Genomic DNA, 19,062 nt, shown 5'->3' with positions numbered 1-19,062 from the left:
GTCTGCCTCACACTTCTGACTCCTCACAGTGTCCTGGGGGTCTGAAGAGTTTACTTTGAAAATAATAAGATGTTCAAAGCAGGCCAGTTGCCTGAATACTTCAGCTAGGAATAATGGAATGTGACTTGGTTCTATTGTGTTGATTTATGGAACTGGGGCCCTGATTAAGAGGGACGGCCAGGGTATTGTGCCACCAGAGGGGAAATGCTTGGACTGCCGCAAGGCAAATCAAAGCAGAAGCATTTGCCAAGAATGTTTTCATTACTAAAGAACTAAAGTCAGGAGGTGTGAAGACTATCAGATACTGTTCTAGTTCCAACCATAAACTATGCGACCAGCGATCCTGCAGTGTTATTCCCATGACCCACTGAGTAGGGGTATGGTTGCGAAGCTGAAACTTAAAGGAATTGACGGAAAGGCACAGCCAGGAGTGGGGCCTGTGGTTTAATTTGACATGGGAACTCACACCCAGACATGGAAAGGATTGACCAATTGACAGGTCTTTCTCAATTCCGTGGGTAGTGGCGCATGGCCATTCTTAGTTGGTAGAGCAATTTATCTGGTTAATTCAAATAACAAACGAGACTCCTCCATGCTAACTAGGCAGTGTTCAACTTCTTAGAGAGAGACGTGGCTTTCAGCCACATAAACTCAAACAATCACAGGTCTGTGATGCCCTTGGATGGCCGGTGCAACATTCACGCTACACTGAAGGAATCAGTTTTCCGTGATAGGGAATGGGGATTGCAATCATTTCCGATGAACGAGGAATGGTCAGTAAGTGTGGGTCAAATGCTTGCGTTGATTAAGTCCATGGCCTTTGTACAAACTGCATGTCGCAACTACCGATTGAATGGTTTAGTGAGGTTCACATCGGCCCCGCCGGGGTAGGCAACAGCCCTGGCAGAGTGCAGAGAAGAAAATCAAACATGACCATCTCGAGGAAGTAAAAGTCGTAGCAAGGATTTCATAGATGAATCTGCTGAAGGGTCATTACTGGTGGAGCAGCCGGAAGGAGAACCACAGACCTGATCTCGATTCAGTCCCAGACACAAAAAACCCACACCCACGGTCCGGCCAGCGGAGCAGTCCTCAAGTGGGGAAGTTAGTAATGCAAGGCGGACAAATGCTTCCAGTTCTCATTATTTGACATTTTATTAATAATAGAAAATACAAAGAAAACCTAACTCTACGAGGGAATTCCCTACCTAGTCTAGGTTCTAAGGGACAATCTTCTAGCATACACAAAATTGGCACACAGACTAAACAACAAAACAATCCAAGTAAATCATAAACAACCCCGCACCCCCCACCTCCACTACCCCAAGTTATACTCTTACCCCACCCCCCCATCTATTTTACAGTACAAATGCGCGGACATTTCTACCTCAACATTTTCTGATACTTTTTTTCTACAGATACCCTTGATACAGTTCAAAGGCAAAAGTACCACTTCTGCTTCAACAACTGTCCATATGTTTGTAACTTCTACAGCGTCTTTAATATAACTTTTCAGGATACTTCTTAGGGTGTTGCTTTCCTCTCGACAACCCCCCTCTGCTACTATCACTGTGGAAGCAGGCTCTTTTGCTCCAGTGTTCCACTGCTTCAACAACTATTAATATAACGTCTGCTGACAATATTATGGACAAACACAGATCTGTTCGCTCTGCTTCAACTTGCTAGTTAATGACTGTAAGGCAACTTAAAGACAAGACTCTTCAACCTCCACAGGTAGGCAAAGCACTCTTCTTTCCTATGTTATAAGAAGAACCAGTCACTTACCAGCTGGTCACATTCTTTCGACTGGATGTTTCTCCAACGTATTCCTCATCTTTGACATGTAATGTCCAGCTTCGGAAATTTTTTCGACAGAGGGCGCCCTGCGTCAATGGCGTTGAGTCGATGTCCCTCAAAGGCCTCCTTGTGTTAGCAATGTTACCCGTTAGTACAGGCAGGAAAGAGTCAGCCTTGTTGGAACGAAAGCTGCAAAAGCATGGGAAATTCTAGAGGGGTAGGATGGGAGGGCGAGGAATACGTTGGAGGAACATCCAGTCGAAAGAACGTTACCAGTTGGTAAGTAATGTGTTCTTTGAATGGATTGTGTCCTCCAACGTAGTCCTCATCTTTGGCAGACACCCAAAGTAGTATCCAAGAGTGGAGGAGGGTGGAGAATTTAGATTTGCCAATTGTTACACGGCAGAATAAAGTACCGCCTTACCAAAAGCAAAGCCCTGAGCGTGGGAAGTATCCAAGCAGTAATGCATGGTAAACGTGTGCAATGATGACCATGTTGTAGCATCACATACGTTTCAAATAGGGACTCTCCTTTGCCGGGCTGTGGAAGAGGCCATGGCCCTGGTGGAGTGTGCCTGCAAACCCATTGGTGGGTCCTTGCCCGTCAGTCTAACATTCTGTAATCGCAAGGTTGATCCACCTGGACAAAGTCGGTTTTGAAACAGCTTGCCCTAATTTGCATCCAGTATATCCTATAAAGAGCTGGTAGGCCACTCTCAACTTGGACATCCTAGACACATAAAAGCTTAAAGCGCTTCTAGGGTCCAAACTATGGAGCCTTTCTTCCTCTTTAATGGGATGTGGGAGAGGATAAAAACGCCGGCAGAACGATTTTCACATTTAAATGGAAGTCTGAAACTATTTTAGTTAGGAAGGAGGGTTTATAACTGGAAAGACAACCGTGTCCTTGTGGAATTTGGTAAAGGATGTCTTTGAAGAGAGGGCCTGCAACTCGCTCACTCTACGTGCAGATGTTAGAGCAACCAACAGTATAGTCTTGAAGGTTAACAACCTCAATGGACATGTGTGCAAAAGTTCAAATGGTGCACACATTAAGAATTTTAGAACCAGGTTAAGGTCCCAAACTGGAACCTGAAAAGCAGAAGGTCGGAACACATTTGTGAGCCCCTTCAGAAATTGAGTCACCAATAGAATTTTGAAGCAGGACCATTCCTCTGGTGAGTGCTTGAATATAGAGAGCGCTGCTAGATAACCCTTAATGGTCCCAATGTGAAGACATTTGTGTGCTAATGAAAGCAGAAAGGATAGCACATCCGGAGTCAAACATAGAAAATGATCAACATTCTTTTCCTTGAACCCGTCGCAAAACTTTTCAAAATGGCAATGGTACAGAGATTTTGTTGCTGGTCTTCTTGCCGAAAGCAACACCTCCATCACATCATCTGGGAGGTCCCAATCCTCCTATCTCAACCTTTCAGAAACCATGCGTGAAGGTTGAGTGTGTTGACCTCTGGATGGAGAACCTGACCCTCCCTTTGCGAGAGAAGGTCCTCTCTTTGTGGAAGACGTATCGGAGGATAGATGGACATGTCCAGAAGGTCCGGGTACCATGTCATCCTGGCCGAATCTGGGTTAATTAGGATCATGTGGCTCCCAAAACGTTTCAACCTCCTGACAACTTGAGGAATGATGGGGACCGGCGGAAACGGGTATAGCAGGGGAAAATCCCAATCCACCACGAACGCGTCTCCTAGAGCTCCTCTCAGAGGAAATTCCCTTGAGCAGTACCTTTCGCACTTCCGGTTGATCCCGGTCGCAAACATATTTATTTGAGGAGTTCCACAAAGGGCAAAGATCTCTTGAAGGACTTCCCAAGCTAGTTCCCACTTGTGGGAGACTGCTCTACCTGCTCAGACCATCCGCCGCTGCGTTCTCCTCCGCAGGCAAGTGAACTGCTGATAGGGAGATTCCTTCACAAATTACCCAGTACCAGAGCTGCATTGCCTCTCTGCACAGTGATAGTGACTCTACACCACCTTTTTTGTTGAGGTAATGCATGGCCACCATATTGTCCGTCATTATCAGGACATCCTTTCCCCTGACCGAGGGTAGGAAGGCCTTCAGCGCTAGTCTGATTGCCCTTAGCTCCAAAAGATTGATATGTAGTTTGGACTCCGATGGAGACCAATGACCACTGGCTGTCAGATCGTTGGTGTGGGCTCCAAACCCCGTGAGTGAGGCATCTGTCACTACAGTCGTCTCGGGCCATGGTTGCCAAAAAGGTTCCCCTTTCAGGATATTTTCCTCACAGGCCCAGCATAGAAGATCCTGTATAACTTTGATCAGGACCTGCAATAGATCCGACATCCGTCCCGAAAACTGGGACCATTGTGTTCGGAGAGCCCACTGTAGAGATCTCATTCGTAGATGGGCCTCTGGCACCAGATAAATGCAGGATGCCATGAGGCTGAGGAATCTTAGGAATTTGAAGGCCGGTAGACAGTGGACATTCTGAAACTTTGTTACCTTCTGGAGAATGTCTTGAGCCCTCACCTTGGGTGGCAAGCACTTTCCCAACGATGTGTCCAAAACAGCCCTGATATACTGGAGCTGTTGGGAAGGCGTCATGTGTGACTTCTTGAAATTGAGGGAGAAGCCCAGTCTGTATAGGGAGTGGCAGGTAATGCTGAGGTGATCCAAGGCTTTTTCGGGTGAATGCGCCCTGATCAGCCAATCATCCAGGTAGGGGTAGACGTGAATCCCCCTTTCCTGAGATGCGCTGCCACTACCACCATTAGTTTGGTGTAGACCCTCAGGGCGGAGGTCAACCCGAAAGGCAGGACCCAAAACGGATAGTGAGAGCGTCAACAGCGTACCTCAAGTATTTCCTGTGCTTGATATGGATTGGCACATGAAAATAAGCATCCTGACGGTCCAATGACACCAACCAATCCTGTAATTGGAGGGCCTGAAGGATCTGATAGAGAGTGACCATCTTGAATTTGTCCTTCCTGAGGAATTTGTTCAAGTATCTCAAGTCCAAGCTGGGTCTCAGTCCTCCGACCTTCTTAGGAATCAAAAAATATGGGGAATACCAACCCTCCTCTCCGCTACAGGCAGTGGTTCTATAGCACCTTTCTCTAGCAGGGTTAATATTTCCTGCACAAGGAGCGGACCTGGAATCCTCAGAATGTTTCCTCGGTGGATTGGTGTGAAGCTGCGTTATGAATGGTAGGCAGTAACCGTGGGCTATTGTCTCCAGAGCCCACACATCTGAAGTAATAGCTCGCCATTCTTCGAGATGCTGAGACAGTCTGCCTCTCACCAGTGACACGTGACGCAAGCTCTCAAAGTGGTTTTGAAGCGGTTGCTGCAGACGCTGATGGCAAGGTAGCTGCAGCTGGAGTTGGTTTGGCAACTCTAGCTCGTCCATTATGAGGGAACTTTCGTTGGCCTCTTTGACTAGCCATTCCTCTCGTCTTTCCAAATGAGTAGTAGCGAAAAGATCGCCCCCTCGATGGCTGTCCCACCGCACAAAAAGGCTGAGGTTGCATAAAAGCAACCCCTAATGATTTGGCAGCCACCTTCGAGGTCTGCAACCGCTCAAGGCTCTCGTCAGCCTTGCTGTCAAAAATGTGAGACCCGTCAAACTGCATGCCGAGAAGACAAGCCTGCACATCCGGTGCAAAACCAGACTTCTGCAACCACACAAATCTGCACATCACAGTGCTTGTTCCCATCCGCAGTGTCCAATCCAGACTGAAACGACTCGCACATCGCGTCCTTGCCATTCTTAATAATAATAGCCAGGAAGCCGCTCCTTTCATCCCCTTCTGGAATATGCTCCGCCGCCATGGATATGCACTCCCAAAGAGTGTATCCATGTTTCTAAGGCACATGTGGAGTTGGCCGACTTCAGGGCCATACTCCCTGATGAAAATACCTCCCCGTGCACATCCATCCATGCGCTTGTCGTCCCCATCAGGAGGGATGGTAGGGTACGCTGCCTTGTTCCAGGTAGCCGTGGCTGCCTGGACCACCAGACTCTCCGGAATGGCTCCTGGAAGGGCAGTATTTTTTTGTAAGGGATTGATGTCAGGGGTCTCCCAATTTCTGGCCACCCTTTTTTGTAGAGCCACATGGAAGAGTTATATAGGATCTGTAGGTGGACCTTGGTCTAGAATATCGGTCAGATTATCCTGATCAGACTGTACCGGGGGGTCTAGCCTAGGGGGTCTATGGACATCAGCTGCTGGTATGAGGAGTCAGTGTGCTCCGCTGTTTCTGGCCAACTCAGGAAAGGTGTCAATGCCGCTGGCATTATGCAAGGTGTTGTAAAGGTATTGCATTTTGCTCTCTTCTGATATGAAGCATTCCGTACATTGGGGGTTCCATACTGAACCCCAAATGGGGCATCCTCCCCCATCTGATCTCTCCTCCTCCTCCTCTTCTCCTCCTCCTCAAAAATGGAAGAGAGGGATTGGAAAAAAATCCTTCTGTGGCAGAGGAGTGAAGATTTTTTCAGGAGTACTTACTGGTTTTGAAGGAGTCAACGTAGATTTGGGTTTAGCCTTCTTTTGAGACGCCTCAGACCCTGGGGGCTGAACTGACCCAATCGGTACAGACGGTGTTGACTTTGACAAAGTTGACGAATCGACGGGCTCCTTCGGCGGTTTTGGCGCCGAAGGCTTTGAGGGTTCTGCATGCTTTGAAGGCATCGATCTCAAACGCTTGCTCTGTTTCGAGTGATCCTTGCCCATTCGAGGCCTCGAGGTTGCGAATCACGCCGTCCACTCGTGCTCAAGGGCGTGCGGGGTTTGGGCCGAAACCGCTCCTTGCCGGCTTCCCTAGAAGGAGCGGACAGAGCCTTACCCTGCTTTTAAAAAGGTTTAGCATCTCTACACGGAATGCTTCCCACTCTGCGGGTGTCAACTTTCTGGTTACACTCTCGGGAGTGTCGCCTGACGAGGATGAAGAGGAAGGCGACCAATGGTGTCTCCTACTCGATCGCTTTGTCGAGAACGAACAATGGCGGGAGGCACTTCTGGACCTTGAGCGTTTATCCCTCTTATTCTGAGGAGAGAGGTCTCTCGACTTGGCGGTCGAAGATCAATCAGGTCGAGTCTTACGGGGCTTTGATATCTTGCCTACCTGCAGCTTGTCCTTTCCTTCCGGCAAGGCCTTCCCTCTCATAGCTTGACACTTGGAACAGGAATCAGTGTCGTGGCCTTCTCCCAGGGACCACAGACGTTGCAAGTCTGTGTTGGACATATTGGAGCCGCACTCATTGCATTTTTTGAATACGGAACGAGGGGTCGTCGGAGTTCAAGACGAAGACCTATTTTTCAAATTTAGCTGCACAATTGAGGTAACTACACAATCGAATTGAACGAGGTGTGCCGAGTTTCGAAGGAAACACATTTGCAGAAAACAAAACTGAGGCCAACAGGTGCCATGCATGCTATTTATAACATCCGATGAATGCACCCTCGACGGAGGCCTTCGAGGGATATCGACTCGGCACCATTGACGCAGGGCACCCTCAACCCAAAAAATTCCAGAGCAGACGAAGCTGGACATTACATGTCAAAGATGAGGAATACATTGGAGGACACAATCAATTCGAAAAGGGCAGTCTCTTTGCCTGTTATGTATGTCTTACTACTACCAACATAATCTGCCTTGGCTTCCAGGCCGTTTCTCTCAGCTTCACCAGTCTCAGCTTTACAGATTGTGGATTTATTCTTTTAAAAAGTACCCAGCTCCCTTCCCCAGCTTCATAGACGCCTTCTTGGCTCCAGCAGCTGTAGTAGCTCTCTTCTAGCCTTGGATAAAGTAGTCACCCTTGTATCAAAGGACACCGGACCTACAACAACTTAAAAATATAGGTTGTTAGATTTTAATAGAGCTGTTTTCACTGTAGAAATGATTCTTGGGCAATGCTTGCTCTTCTCTTTATTTTCAGCACTTCGAAAAGTATAAAAATACTTTTTCTGGATGTTACAAGATTCAGGTTTCACAAGAGAAACAAATTCAGATACATGGGACCACTCTATTTTATTTAAGGATGCAGCATTACAAATTCAACCGTGGACAGGTTAACAGGCGGTGCCCCCATCCCCATTCAAGTACCCCAAACCCCTCCCGGTATTCTCCACCCCCCCCTTTCCCTCCTCCCCACCCTTTTCTGCCTGGTAATGCTTTCCCCCTCCTTGAACACATCTTAGAACCCCTGACAGGTGAACACATCTGCATGAAGGCCCCTTAAGCACCGCTCCCCCATAATGTAAAGGCACCCGCAAGTCGGCGTAGTTCACTCACTTCGTTCATCCCTTGACCGCCCCATCTCTCTTCAGTCCTCACCACTGGGGGGAACCACATCCATCCGCCATGCCTGCTGGTCCGGGGTCATATAGCGTACAATAAAGGCATACCAGTCAATTTCCAGTAGTCCGGCCCTTCCATGAAGCCCCGCTGTAATTCTTTAATTCTTTCCATGATACAAATGTTTTCAGCCACATTGGTCCATTCCCTTTTGTTGGGTAGTTCATTTTTCCATTTAGTGGCAATGCTGGCCCTCGAGGCGAACAGTAAGGCCGCTGCCATTTTGGGGAGACCAAAATACTCTCCCTTCTTCCCCTCTTACCCAAACAAGACCAACAGGGGAGATGTATTTCTTGCTATACCGTCTAGATCGTTAATCCACCCAAGGACCTCATGGCAGAAGAATGGTACCCTCTGGCATTCCCACCACATGTGCCAGTAATCGTCTCTCTCTTCACAGCCCCTCCAGCATGTGGGACTTGCGGTTGGCAACATTTTCGACAGTCTGACCGGGTCAAATTGTCACCTATGGAGGAGCTTAATGTGCTGTCTTTACTGGCAGGAGAGTGTGGTCTTGGAAGCTCCTCTGCACAATTACTCCAGAGGGCTTAGTCTATCTCGACCCCAAAGTATTGTGCCCACCGACCTTTCAGGTTCTCTGTGGACCCACCTCCAGCCTCCGACCAAGGCCCCGTACATTGCAGATATCAACCCTCTCATTTCAGTACCCCTGTCCAGCAGTGTTTCGAAGAGGGTGAGGTCTCTCATTGTCTTTTCCCTGACGCTCGTCACCGTAAGGGCCCCTTTTAGCTCTAGGAATAAGAATACGGAAAGTTTGCCTATGCCCAAGGCCTCTTCTAGGTCTGTTATATTGCTGAATGTACCCCCCCATGAAGAGCTGCCCTATCCTCTCAAGTCCAGCCTCAAACCATTTCTGAAATAGTCTGGGATTTGATATTGCATCCCTTACTCCCGGTACCCAGGGGTGGCCCAGGGGCGAGGGCCACGTGGTAATCCCCTTCATATCCGCCCCTTGTCTCCAGATGTCCCATATGGTCTCCAGAATAGGGTGCTCGTGAATTCTACGTGGCAGTTTGTTCCTGGGCACCCACAACCATTCCCCCACCGTAGCAGCATGCAGGCAGAAGTTGTACAAGGCCAGCCATTGTTGGTCCGATTGGGACCCAAGGAGGGGAATTAGGATTCTGAGTTGGGCTGCATTATAGTAAAGATTCATATCCGGGAGGCACACTCCACCTTTCTCCCTGGGTAAAATATGGGTCGCCCTGGGAATTCTCGCCTTTGTCCCGTGCCGCTTTATCTCCCGGAAGAACGTATCCGGAATCCTGATGGGAAGCATTTGGAATAAGTAAAGAACCCTTGGAAGGACCACCATTTTCATAGCATTAAGACGACACAACCATGAAATCGTTAGCTTTTGCCATTTTGCCAAGTCTGCCTGTATTTTGGTCATTAATTGGGGGTAATTGGCTTCAAACAGCGTCCCGAGGTCCCTCGTGAGATTAATGCCCAAGTATTTCAGCGTGTCCAAGTTGATCCCCAACTAGATTGTGTAAACCGCCCAATTTTCCCATCCCATCTCCCATCTAGTGCGAAAGGAACCAATTTGGATCTGTAAATTTTTATTCCTGCCACAGAACCAGTGTGCTCAATCAATTGGAGTGCTGCCGGTATGGAGACCAGGGGTTCCCTTATATGTAACATGTCGTCTGCGTATAAGGCGACCTTATAATCCACTCGCCCCCCCCCACTGAGATTCCTACCACCCCCAGGTCATCTCTGATCCTCCGGGCGAGGGGGTTCAATTAACAGGGCATATAGTGTCGGAGAGAGGGGACAACCCTGTCTAGTTCCCCTCACGAGTGCGAACCACCGTGAGTAGCCCCCGTTTACCAGGACCGAGGCCATTGGAGATGCATACACTGCCATTGTCCCTCAGATAAGCCTTTCCCCATTCCAAATTTCACCAGGACTGGCCTGAGAAAACCCCACTCCACGGGATCAAATTCCTTCTCAGCATCAACTGAGAGAAGGGACAGTCCCCCTCTATCTCTTGAGATGCGTTTATAAATGTAATGTTTTCCTCATTGTATCCGCCCCCTGCGACCCCTTAAATAAACCCCACTTGATACGAGTGGCTCAATCGTGGCATGTACCCTTCCAATCTCGTGGCTATCACTGTGGCATACATTTTGGCATCCATATTGAGGAGGGAGAATGGATGATAGGCCGCACACCCCGAGGATCCCTACCCTCTTTGAGTAACACTGTAATGAGAGCCCTGGAGAAGGACTCCAGAGCCGAACCCGTGCCGAGTATATAATTTAATAACTCAGTCATGAATGGGAGTAGGGCGGGGAGAAACGTTTTATAGAATACTGCAGGGAAACAGTCTTCTCCTAGGGCCTTCCCAAAGTGTAACCTTGCCATCGCCTTTCTTATCTCCTCTTCAGTTATGGGGGCTTCCAGTAGGTTAGTTTCCTCCTCAGAGTTTGGGCAAATTAATGGTGTCCAGGTAGGTATCTATGTCGTCCACCGCAGGTTTCACTTTCCAATCATACAACTTCTCATAAAAGACAGCAAAGGCCTGCGCAACCCCTTCCCCCGTGGGTTCCATTGCCTCATCAGCTCCTTCAATTTCCGCCACCTATCTGTGCGCTGGCCCTTGAATCTCGCAGCCAGTATGGAATCTGCTTTGTACCCTTTCTCGCAAAACACCCGTTTCAAAAATTGCAGACTACTGATTACTCTCCCCTCCTTCAAGACCCGAAGTTCCTACCTCTTTTCCCTTGCCTCCAGTATGCATTCCACCGACTCCCCGAGAGGTCATGTGCTTTCAGGTGAAGTTGTCTCATCTCTTCCCTCAACCTTCTCTCCACTAGTGCCCTTTCCCTCTTCTTCCTCGCCCCCTCCCGAATTAGAATCCCTCACCAGGTCGCCATCCCGGCCTCCACACGGTTCTTTTATCTACATCCCCAGTGTTGTTAGTTTTGAAATATTCCACACTTTCCTTACTCATCTCTGAGTGAAACACAGAGTCCCTCCAGAGGGATTCATTACACCTCCATTTTGACAGTTTAGGGGCGAGACCAAACCATTGTATATCCACCGTCACTGTGTCATGATCAGACCAAGAAATTGGAACAATCTCTGGGCTTTGCACCTCTTCCCATAGGTCTCTAGAAATAGAGCGATAATCTATCCTTGGGTAGGTCCCGTGTGGTGGCGAGTAGAAAGTTTAACCCGTGTTCGTGGATGGAAGTGGCACCATATGTCCCTTAACCCCCAGTCCCCTAGTGAGTCCTGGAACTTGCGGTGTGCAGGGCCTGGAAGTTCCGGTTCCCTGTCCCAAAGCCTTTGCCTGTCCAAGTTCAGGTCCACCCATATGTTAAAGTCACCTCCGGTGATCAGATGACCCGAGCTTTCCACCAATATTTTCGCCATTGTGGCTTTCAGGTATCTTAACTCTCCCCGATTAGGGGCGTAAACTGTGGCAAGCGTGAAGCTTACATTTCTGATATTGCCCCCGAGACCATCAGGGCCCTCCCCTCCACATCAGACCAAACCTTGGTGAACTCCGTTCCAAGTTCCTTTATGAGGATGCCCACTCCTGCTTTTCTCAGAGGGCCGGAACCCCAACACTCCCGGCCAACCAACCCAAAAGGGACCGCTTTTCTCATCCCCATTGGAGTACTTGGTTTGCCTGGAGAAACCGGACATCTAGTTCCACCCTCTGTAATTCCCTTGCCACCATGATCTTTTGTTGGGTGAGTTCAACCCTTTCACATTCAGGGTGCCTATCTGTAGGCTGCCATCCAAGGCCTATTTTCCACTGGTGTCATCAAGTTATACCTATCCGGGGGTTCTGCTCGTTCCACCTGTGAGACCTCTGCTTACCAATGTGAACCCTGCCAAAAGGAAGATCAACTGCAGAAAGAGCCCGTACTAGGTACCTCCATCCCCTCTTCCCCCACCCCCTACCCAAAATCCCCCCCCACCCGAATCTGGGCCCTTCTCTTCACGTTCTTGAACCCCCCCACCAAATTTCATCTGTAACCGATTATACCGCTCCACCGCGTCACACCCACCCCCGAAACCAAAGTGCCCCCACCACAAAACCGTCAAGTGAGAGCAACCCACACCCACTAGAGAACAAAAAAACAGCCTGGTCCCCTTGATCCAGGGCCCCTATCCTATTATTCCTCCCCTCTCCTCTACCATTTTATGGCATATGCCCAGATACCATCTCAAGTCCCATCAGCTTTGTGGGGGGTGGGGGGGGGGGCGGGGGTGTCCAGTTGTCTGAACTTCCAGGAGCCCAAAATACATCATCTCCTTGGCCCCTTCATCAGCCACTGTCCTCCGTCCGGATTGTGTTCCCTTGAGGTGTGCAGGTCTCAGCGTCTCCTGTTAGTTCGCTGGTCACCCTCTGGAAGTCCTGCTCCGTAGTAAGTCTGTATTTGTGTCCATCCACTTCGAACGAGATGGAGAACGTGAGTCCCCATCTATACCAGATTCCTTAACCATTCAGTCACGTGGTGAGGGGCGAGCAAAGCCTTCTTTTAGAGAGGGTGAGGGAAGACGGGTCCTGGAAAACCGTAATCCTTGCCGACCGGTACATCACTGGGCCCTTTTTGCGTGATCTTCCCAAGATCTTGAGTTTATCGCTGTAGTTGTGAAAGCGGACAAGAACAGATCTGGGGCCTCCCGCTGCCCCCACAGCACTATGAATCGTATCGATCTTGGCTTCGTCGATGGAATCATTGTAAAAAATGAGTTTGGTGAGGGCATATTTAGCACTTAGGTCTTTCTCTGTCTCCCCCTCCTTATCAGGGATCCCAAATATCCTGAGGTTGTTCCGCCTCTTTCGATTCTCGAGATCATCCATCTTCATGAGGATTTCCTCCTCCCTCCTCTCTACCTCCGTCAGATGCACATCTATCTGGGTCTCCATCGTATCCAGGGAAGACTAGTTATGTTCCACCTCCCCCAGTCTTTCCTCCATCTTGTCAATTCTGTGAGTGATTTTATCTACTCTTCCTCCAATGTCCACTCTCATACTTCGAATCTCCTCCATGAGAGCCGCTCATCCTTTTTGGTGGCGCCAGCATCCCCTCCCATTATGGACCCGTTACCTCGACCAGGGCATTCCTCTCTCAGTAACCCGTGGGGCATATTCGAAGGTGTCCCATTTCGCCCTTGCGTCCATGTACCACTGCTTCTCTCCTTGCCTGTACCGTCAGGTACATGGGTTGACCCTTCTGCTGTCGGGTGGTACAGCACCCCCCCAGGGAGAGGGGGCCGTCTGGGGGAGACCCGGGAGCTCCCAAGTCCGGTGCCCGGGACACAGCTCCGGCGTTGCTGTCTTTTGTGTTTTTAAGGAGCAGGCTGGTTAATGTCCTTCAGACTTGGTTGTGTCTTGCTACTGTAGGCCCCACAGAGTCAACGACCATGGGGTATCTTCTGACTTAGTCAGCCGCTCTTCTGGGCCTTCTCGTGCCAGATCTGTATCTGTTGTGGCGGGGCGGGCACACGCCTCAATACCAGGCCCAGGGGCCCACACCATACCTCCACTGCTGTCTGTCTGGGCAGATTACTTTCCTGTTGGGGGCCCATGACTGCAATATGCCCGGGTGGGGTCCCTCCTCCAGGCTGTGCACCTGTTGCCGTTTCGCCAGAGGCAACAAAAATGTCTTAGTGAGCTTGGGGCAAAGGGGGCAGGCACACACCCCTGAGCTGTCCTAGGGGGCCCACACCTCAACCCCTGCAGCCACAGTCCTGCACCTCTGCCAAGGTCGCCTGTCTGTATGGCCTCCAACTCCCCCCCTGCCCATGTAGGAGGCACCACCGCTTGCGTCACTCTCTCACAAGGTATTCACAGTGTAGGCTTCTGCTATTACTCTAACCCTGGAGGGGTTTTAACCTTCTCCTCCCGTGCCAAGCCTCCTGCCACCTCTTTGCACAAGCTCCTTCTCGATCTACGGGGGAGGGGGGGTGGGCTCCCCAGAGGGCAGGCAGTCCAAGCTGCACCTGCCAGAAGGCCGCCAGGGGCCTACCACCCTGTCCCGCACTCACCGTTGGTACGGTTGGGCCCCCGGCTCATTCAGCCTTCCGTCCTCTGATGGGGGTTGACGGGGGAGTAGCGCGCGCTCCCCGCACACCTCCCGTATAAGGCACAGGAGAACGAGAACCAGCACCTTTGTCACCTCCTCCTCGCCGGGCCTTCCTCACATCCCCATGCGGCGATGCCTGCGTGATCTACTCTCCCAGTCCCATCACGCCATCCTTTTTGGTTTCTTCCCGCTGTATGTGTCAGCACGCCTATCTCAGCTGTCCGGCGTCTAATCTTCTCCCGGAGCGTACTGGGGATGTCTCAGATGCTTATCAGCCAGGTGGGGGTCTCGCCGCAGCCCAATGGGGGGGGGGAGAGGGGGCTCAGTCACCCTTTGTGGTCCCCAGGCTCAGGAGCTGACGCGGCTAACTGCTGCATGGCATGCCCCCCTTGGTGGCATCCGGATGGAGGTTTTTTACTTCAAAGAACTGTAAGGACATGTGTTCCCTTTCCTTCGTACGGAGTAATACTTTCTCTGTTCGGGAATCACAATTATCCACACACAACCACTCTTTGATGTAATCGTTCTTGTAACAATTCCTGAAAGTCAGCTTCTACCTTTCCAGTGACTGAAAACCGCGTTCTCCCCCTTCATTGGAGACACGCAACCACTCTGGTACAGTTAATCAGTTGAACAGAGGAAAATTAAAAGCTTTTCGTTTACGTGAGCACTCTGCCATGTATGAAAAGTGTACATGATACATTTTCTTTGGTGTTAAGACTTCTCACTGCAACTAACAACTTCTACTCGCCCCCCCTTCTACACAAGTTCTAATTGAGCTGGTTACAGTTACCGGCAAGGAGTTTTCAGTGAATTGAAGTACGGAGCTTCACTTACACGTGCAAAAAATACTGTGGTTGCGGGCTGCTTCACCTCCTGACTTCTCACTGCTACTACTGCTTCAGGCACTCTTGGGACCAATACTCCTCTTGCAGCATGGGTGGCTACGTTCTGGCCTCGACCACTGGGTGTCTCCTTCACTCCTCTGTCCCTCGGATTGCGTCTGCACATGTGCCTTGGGTTGCAGCACAACCTCAGCTCTGCAGTCATGGACACTAGGCGCACCTGGGAAAACCTTCAACTTCTCCAAGTCGCTCTCAGTGCAGCCACAGCCAGACGGGGTTTGTGAACACAGGGCCAACTCGGAACCTGCAGGTGAAATCTGCGCTTCTCTTGTCCAGGCATCCCTTAAGGGATCACACTTCCTCGTGAACTGCTAGCTTCATGCTCTTTTCCTTCTGCTACTACTGCCAGTCTTCCAGCTCCTGCTCCTTCCTGCTGCAGCATTTTATGCCTCTCAGGTGGGGCAATTAATTTCAGGTGCAGGCCCTTACTCTTAATTGCCTGACCTTGGCAAAGGCTATTAGGCCTAGTTGCCTGTCATACATCTCTACATGCCTCCTGAACCCCTTTCTTCCTCTCAGTTCCTGTGGTATTATAGGACAGGTAGTTCATTTTAAGGAAATTAGGTACTTCCACTTCTTTTACACTTTTAAAAAGGGAGGTTTTAATTTCCTTAGTATTTTTAGAAGAGTGATTGTGGGTTTTAGTCTTATTACCGACAGATGGTATTAAAAAGGCACATGTCCATCATTCCTTTTGATATACCTTTGACATTGGGGAACACGTTTATTTTAGGGCTACGAAAGACCTGTTCTTTTGATACAATATGTTGCGGGGTTACAAGTTTATCCTTTCAATCTTAGGGAGGAGGTTGAGATATATTAAAATGACAATAAGCCAGATCCTCCTTTAATACAGTGTCAAGAGTATCACCATCAGAGGAGAAATACTGTGTGTCACCCTACGGAATCTTGATCGACACTTCAAGCGCCTATCTGAGGGTTGTTTGAACATCAATTGCACCGGGAAGCCTCCCTTGGGCATGGCTGGGGCCGTCACAGAGACTGCATTCCCTATGCCGCCCCCAAGGTTAGACCCGATCAGCACAGACGCAAGATCCATGGACCTGGTGCAGAGGTTTGTTGCCAGCACCTCCTGGCCACCCCACCTCCCTACCCCCACCCCTCCTGGGGTCGGGAGGGCCAAGCGCCCAGCGTTTGGTGGCGGCCTAAAACCGGACACCTTCCTCCAGAGCAGCTGGCCATTCCATGTGTGATTGTCTGGTGTGCCACAGCTGGCTGTGTGGGACAGCTCTGAGTGCAGGCCTTGCGACCGCATCAGACAAGCAACCTCAGCCCAGACGGGCTTCAACACAGATCGGGACAGAACTCTCTTCCAAGCCGGAGGCGTGTAGCTGGGGCAACCCCACCTAAAGGCATGAGGCCAGCCACCCGAGCTTCGGCTCCCTGACTACATCAGATAAGATGTGGCGAACCGCTGAATTTAAGTATATTAGTAAGCAGAGGAAAAGAAACTAACCAGGATTCCCTCAGTAACTACGAGTGAAAAAGGGATAGCCCAGTGCTGAATGCCCATCCACGCGGGCACGGAAATGTGGTGTGTAGAAGACAAAATCCCCGATGACGCCCAGGGGGCCCAAGCCCTTCTGATCGAGGCACACCCTGCGGAAGGTGTTGGACCTGTGACGGCCCCAGTGCACCCGCATTTGGGTCTTCTCTGAGTCAGGTAGATTAGGAATGAAGCCGAAAGAGGGTGGTAAACTCCATCTAAGGATGAATATGGGCACGAGACCAACTGGCATCAAGTACCGGGAGGGAAAGTTTAAAAGAACTTTGAAGAGAGAGTTCAAGAGGGCATGAAATAGTCGAGAGGGAAACAGGTGGGGTCTGTGCAGTCTGCCCAGAGACAAGCACGGCAGTCAAGTCGGACACCTGGAACTGGCTCAAAGATTCCGCATGGAACTGGGAAACTTGGCCAGCTATTGCATTCACCCCACACAAATGGACCATCCTTGTCAGATAGCCTCCATTTTATCTTGTAAATTATACGTTCCTGGAAGGTACAACATTCTCAGAACAAGAAATTCAATGCATTCAGTAAGTAACCCGACACTAATGTTTAGGGATATATACGTCTTCTAACATGGACAGTTCCTTTAGGCAAATCTAATCATCCACAACTCGGGTAAACAATAAATATGCAGAAGTCAATGCTTTGGACCTCAGAGTTATGCATTACTGCTATCAAAGTTTTCCACACAAATACATTGTATTATTACGCTACAAATGTACTGAAATTGCTTTCTGCAATACAAACCTTGTACTGCTACTGTGCTGGTTCCAGCTGCCTGTTCCTGCATTTCACACACGCTTGTCTCCTCAGGCATTTCTAGCCCAGATCCCTTCAAAGCTGTCAAATATTTTTCTTGACTTTCGTTCACAGAGGTGGCATTTTCCACTAGACCTAAACGGTTACAATATTGTTAAAAACATGTATGTTCTCATTTTACTATTAAAATATAAATCACCTAAAGAAAAAATAGCTTCAATTTATCAACAAACCATAAAAGTAAGCTTACCTGTCCATGGACTCCTGCAGGCTTATTACTTACTCTCTCTCCTACCATCAACTTACAGGTAATTGCCAATATCTAGTAGGAATACACACTTATGCCTGCCGCACCGGCCTCATTTCCCCCATTGGAGTATGCAAAGACATGATAACCAGAAAGAACTGTCCAGTTAAAAGGCAAGCCGACATGCTGTCCAGAAGAAAGGAGTTCCAGATTAGCATGGAAAAATCGGGAACAATTAGGAACCAATACTGGTGAGGACTGTATGAAGTTGTAAACCTCCTGAAATCATTACGTAACAACTTAAGCTTCAATTTTAGGGTCTCTAGCATGGGAAAGTCTTAAATGGAGTTGAGGCTGGTGATTAAATGTGATCTTATCAGGTTCATTTATTTACTATATTTTGAAAAGCCAAATGATATGTGGTTGGTGACAATACCAATTAATCTAAACATTATCCCAAATCATAAGGGTATTTAATGGCAAGCTACATGTGCTGTCCACAGTTCTAGTGCAATTCTATGAAAATGTGGTTTCGAATGGAGTACAATGCAGATCTAGGACATCACAAAGTAGGTGCTTTTTTATGCTCTCGACATTAAATTGTAAGGTAATCTTGAGTGAAACCCCGCCAACAGTTACTGTCTCATTGTCAGGGTTTGCCTTTCTGTGGGGTTGGAGGACAGTGGCACAGAAGAGTACCAGCTTTGGTCAAAAAACCATTGCAGATGTTACTGGATCCACAGAGCAACCATGTAGGCAATCTGAGGGCATATCATGCTTTCATATAACAAGATGCTGGTTGATAAGCAAGCTATTGAAGACTATGGAGATCTGATCCAACAAACTGATGAAGTGCTTTTGGGTGCCTTGTTGCAGGGAGATGTGATCTTGAGCCGGGTCTCCGATAACATTGCACCATACTTCTGTGGGTGAGGTGAAACACATAATGCATTGTGGTTTTGAGCAGAGCAGAAGGGAGAAGAATGCTAGCATGAAAACATGTACAAGTACAACATACACAATCTAGTGGGGGAAAGGGAGAAGGGAGTTCTTCAATCATTGAATCAATCTCAATTCTCCTTTGCCAGTGGTCGGCCAGCATGGTTGCATAGCAGTTGCTTTGGGGCGCAAGGGGGGAATTTCTTGGCTGGACCATGGTTCAAGGTCTCTGAGCTGGCAAGGAACCATCTGTGTCCCATAGCCCAGAAGTTTGGAGAACCAGTAGTACTGAAAGGGTCTGCAATGCTTTTACCTTGTTATCAATCCAAGGAACAAGGTACCAGAATAATCCTACAGTGGGTGTTTCATGATAAGCCATGTATAAGTACTTATTATGATTTAAGTTCACGTCCAGCATTTCTTGAAGGCCATTCCTTTTTTTTTTTTTTTATTTACAATTAAAATGTA

General features: G+C 49.0%; 1 protein-coding gene across 5 annotated transcripts in view; it reads right to left on the bottom strand.

Annotated features, from left to right (window-relative positions):
• The window catches only part of UBR3 (ubiquitin protein ligase E3 component n-recognin 3), a 2,710,065-nt gene that overhangs the window by 2,470,031 nt on the left and 220,972 nt on the right, over nucleotides 1-19,062 (bottom strand). For all 5 annotated transcript variants that reach the window (XM_069616177.1, XM_069616176.1, XM_069616178.1 and 2 more), the window contains exon 4: nucleotides 17,397-17,543. In XM_069616177.1, coding sequence (XP_069472278.1) covers nucleotides 17,397-17,543 — 147 coding nt within the window. The remainder of the gene's footprint in view (nucleotides 1-17,396; nucleotides 17,544-19,062) is intronic.

Source organism: Ambystoma mexicanum, chromosome 9, assembly GCF_040938575.1.
Source record: "Ambystoma mexicanum isolate Mex_15411 chromosome 9, UKY_AmexF1_1, whole genome shotgun sequence".
Classification (NCBI taxonomy): domain Eukaryota; kingdom Metazoa; phylum Chordata; class Amphibia; order Caudata; family Ambystomatidae; genus Ambystoma; species Ambystoma mexicanum.
This window is presented reverse-complemented; position numbering and strand designations above follow the sequence as displayed.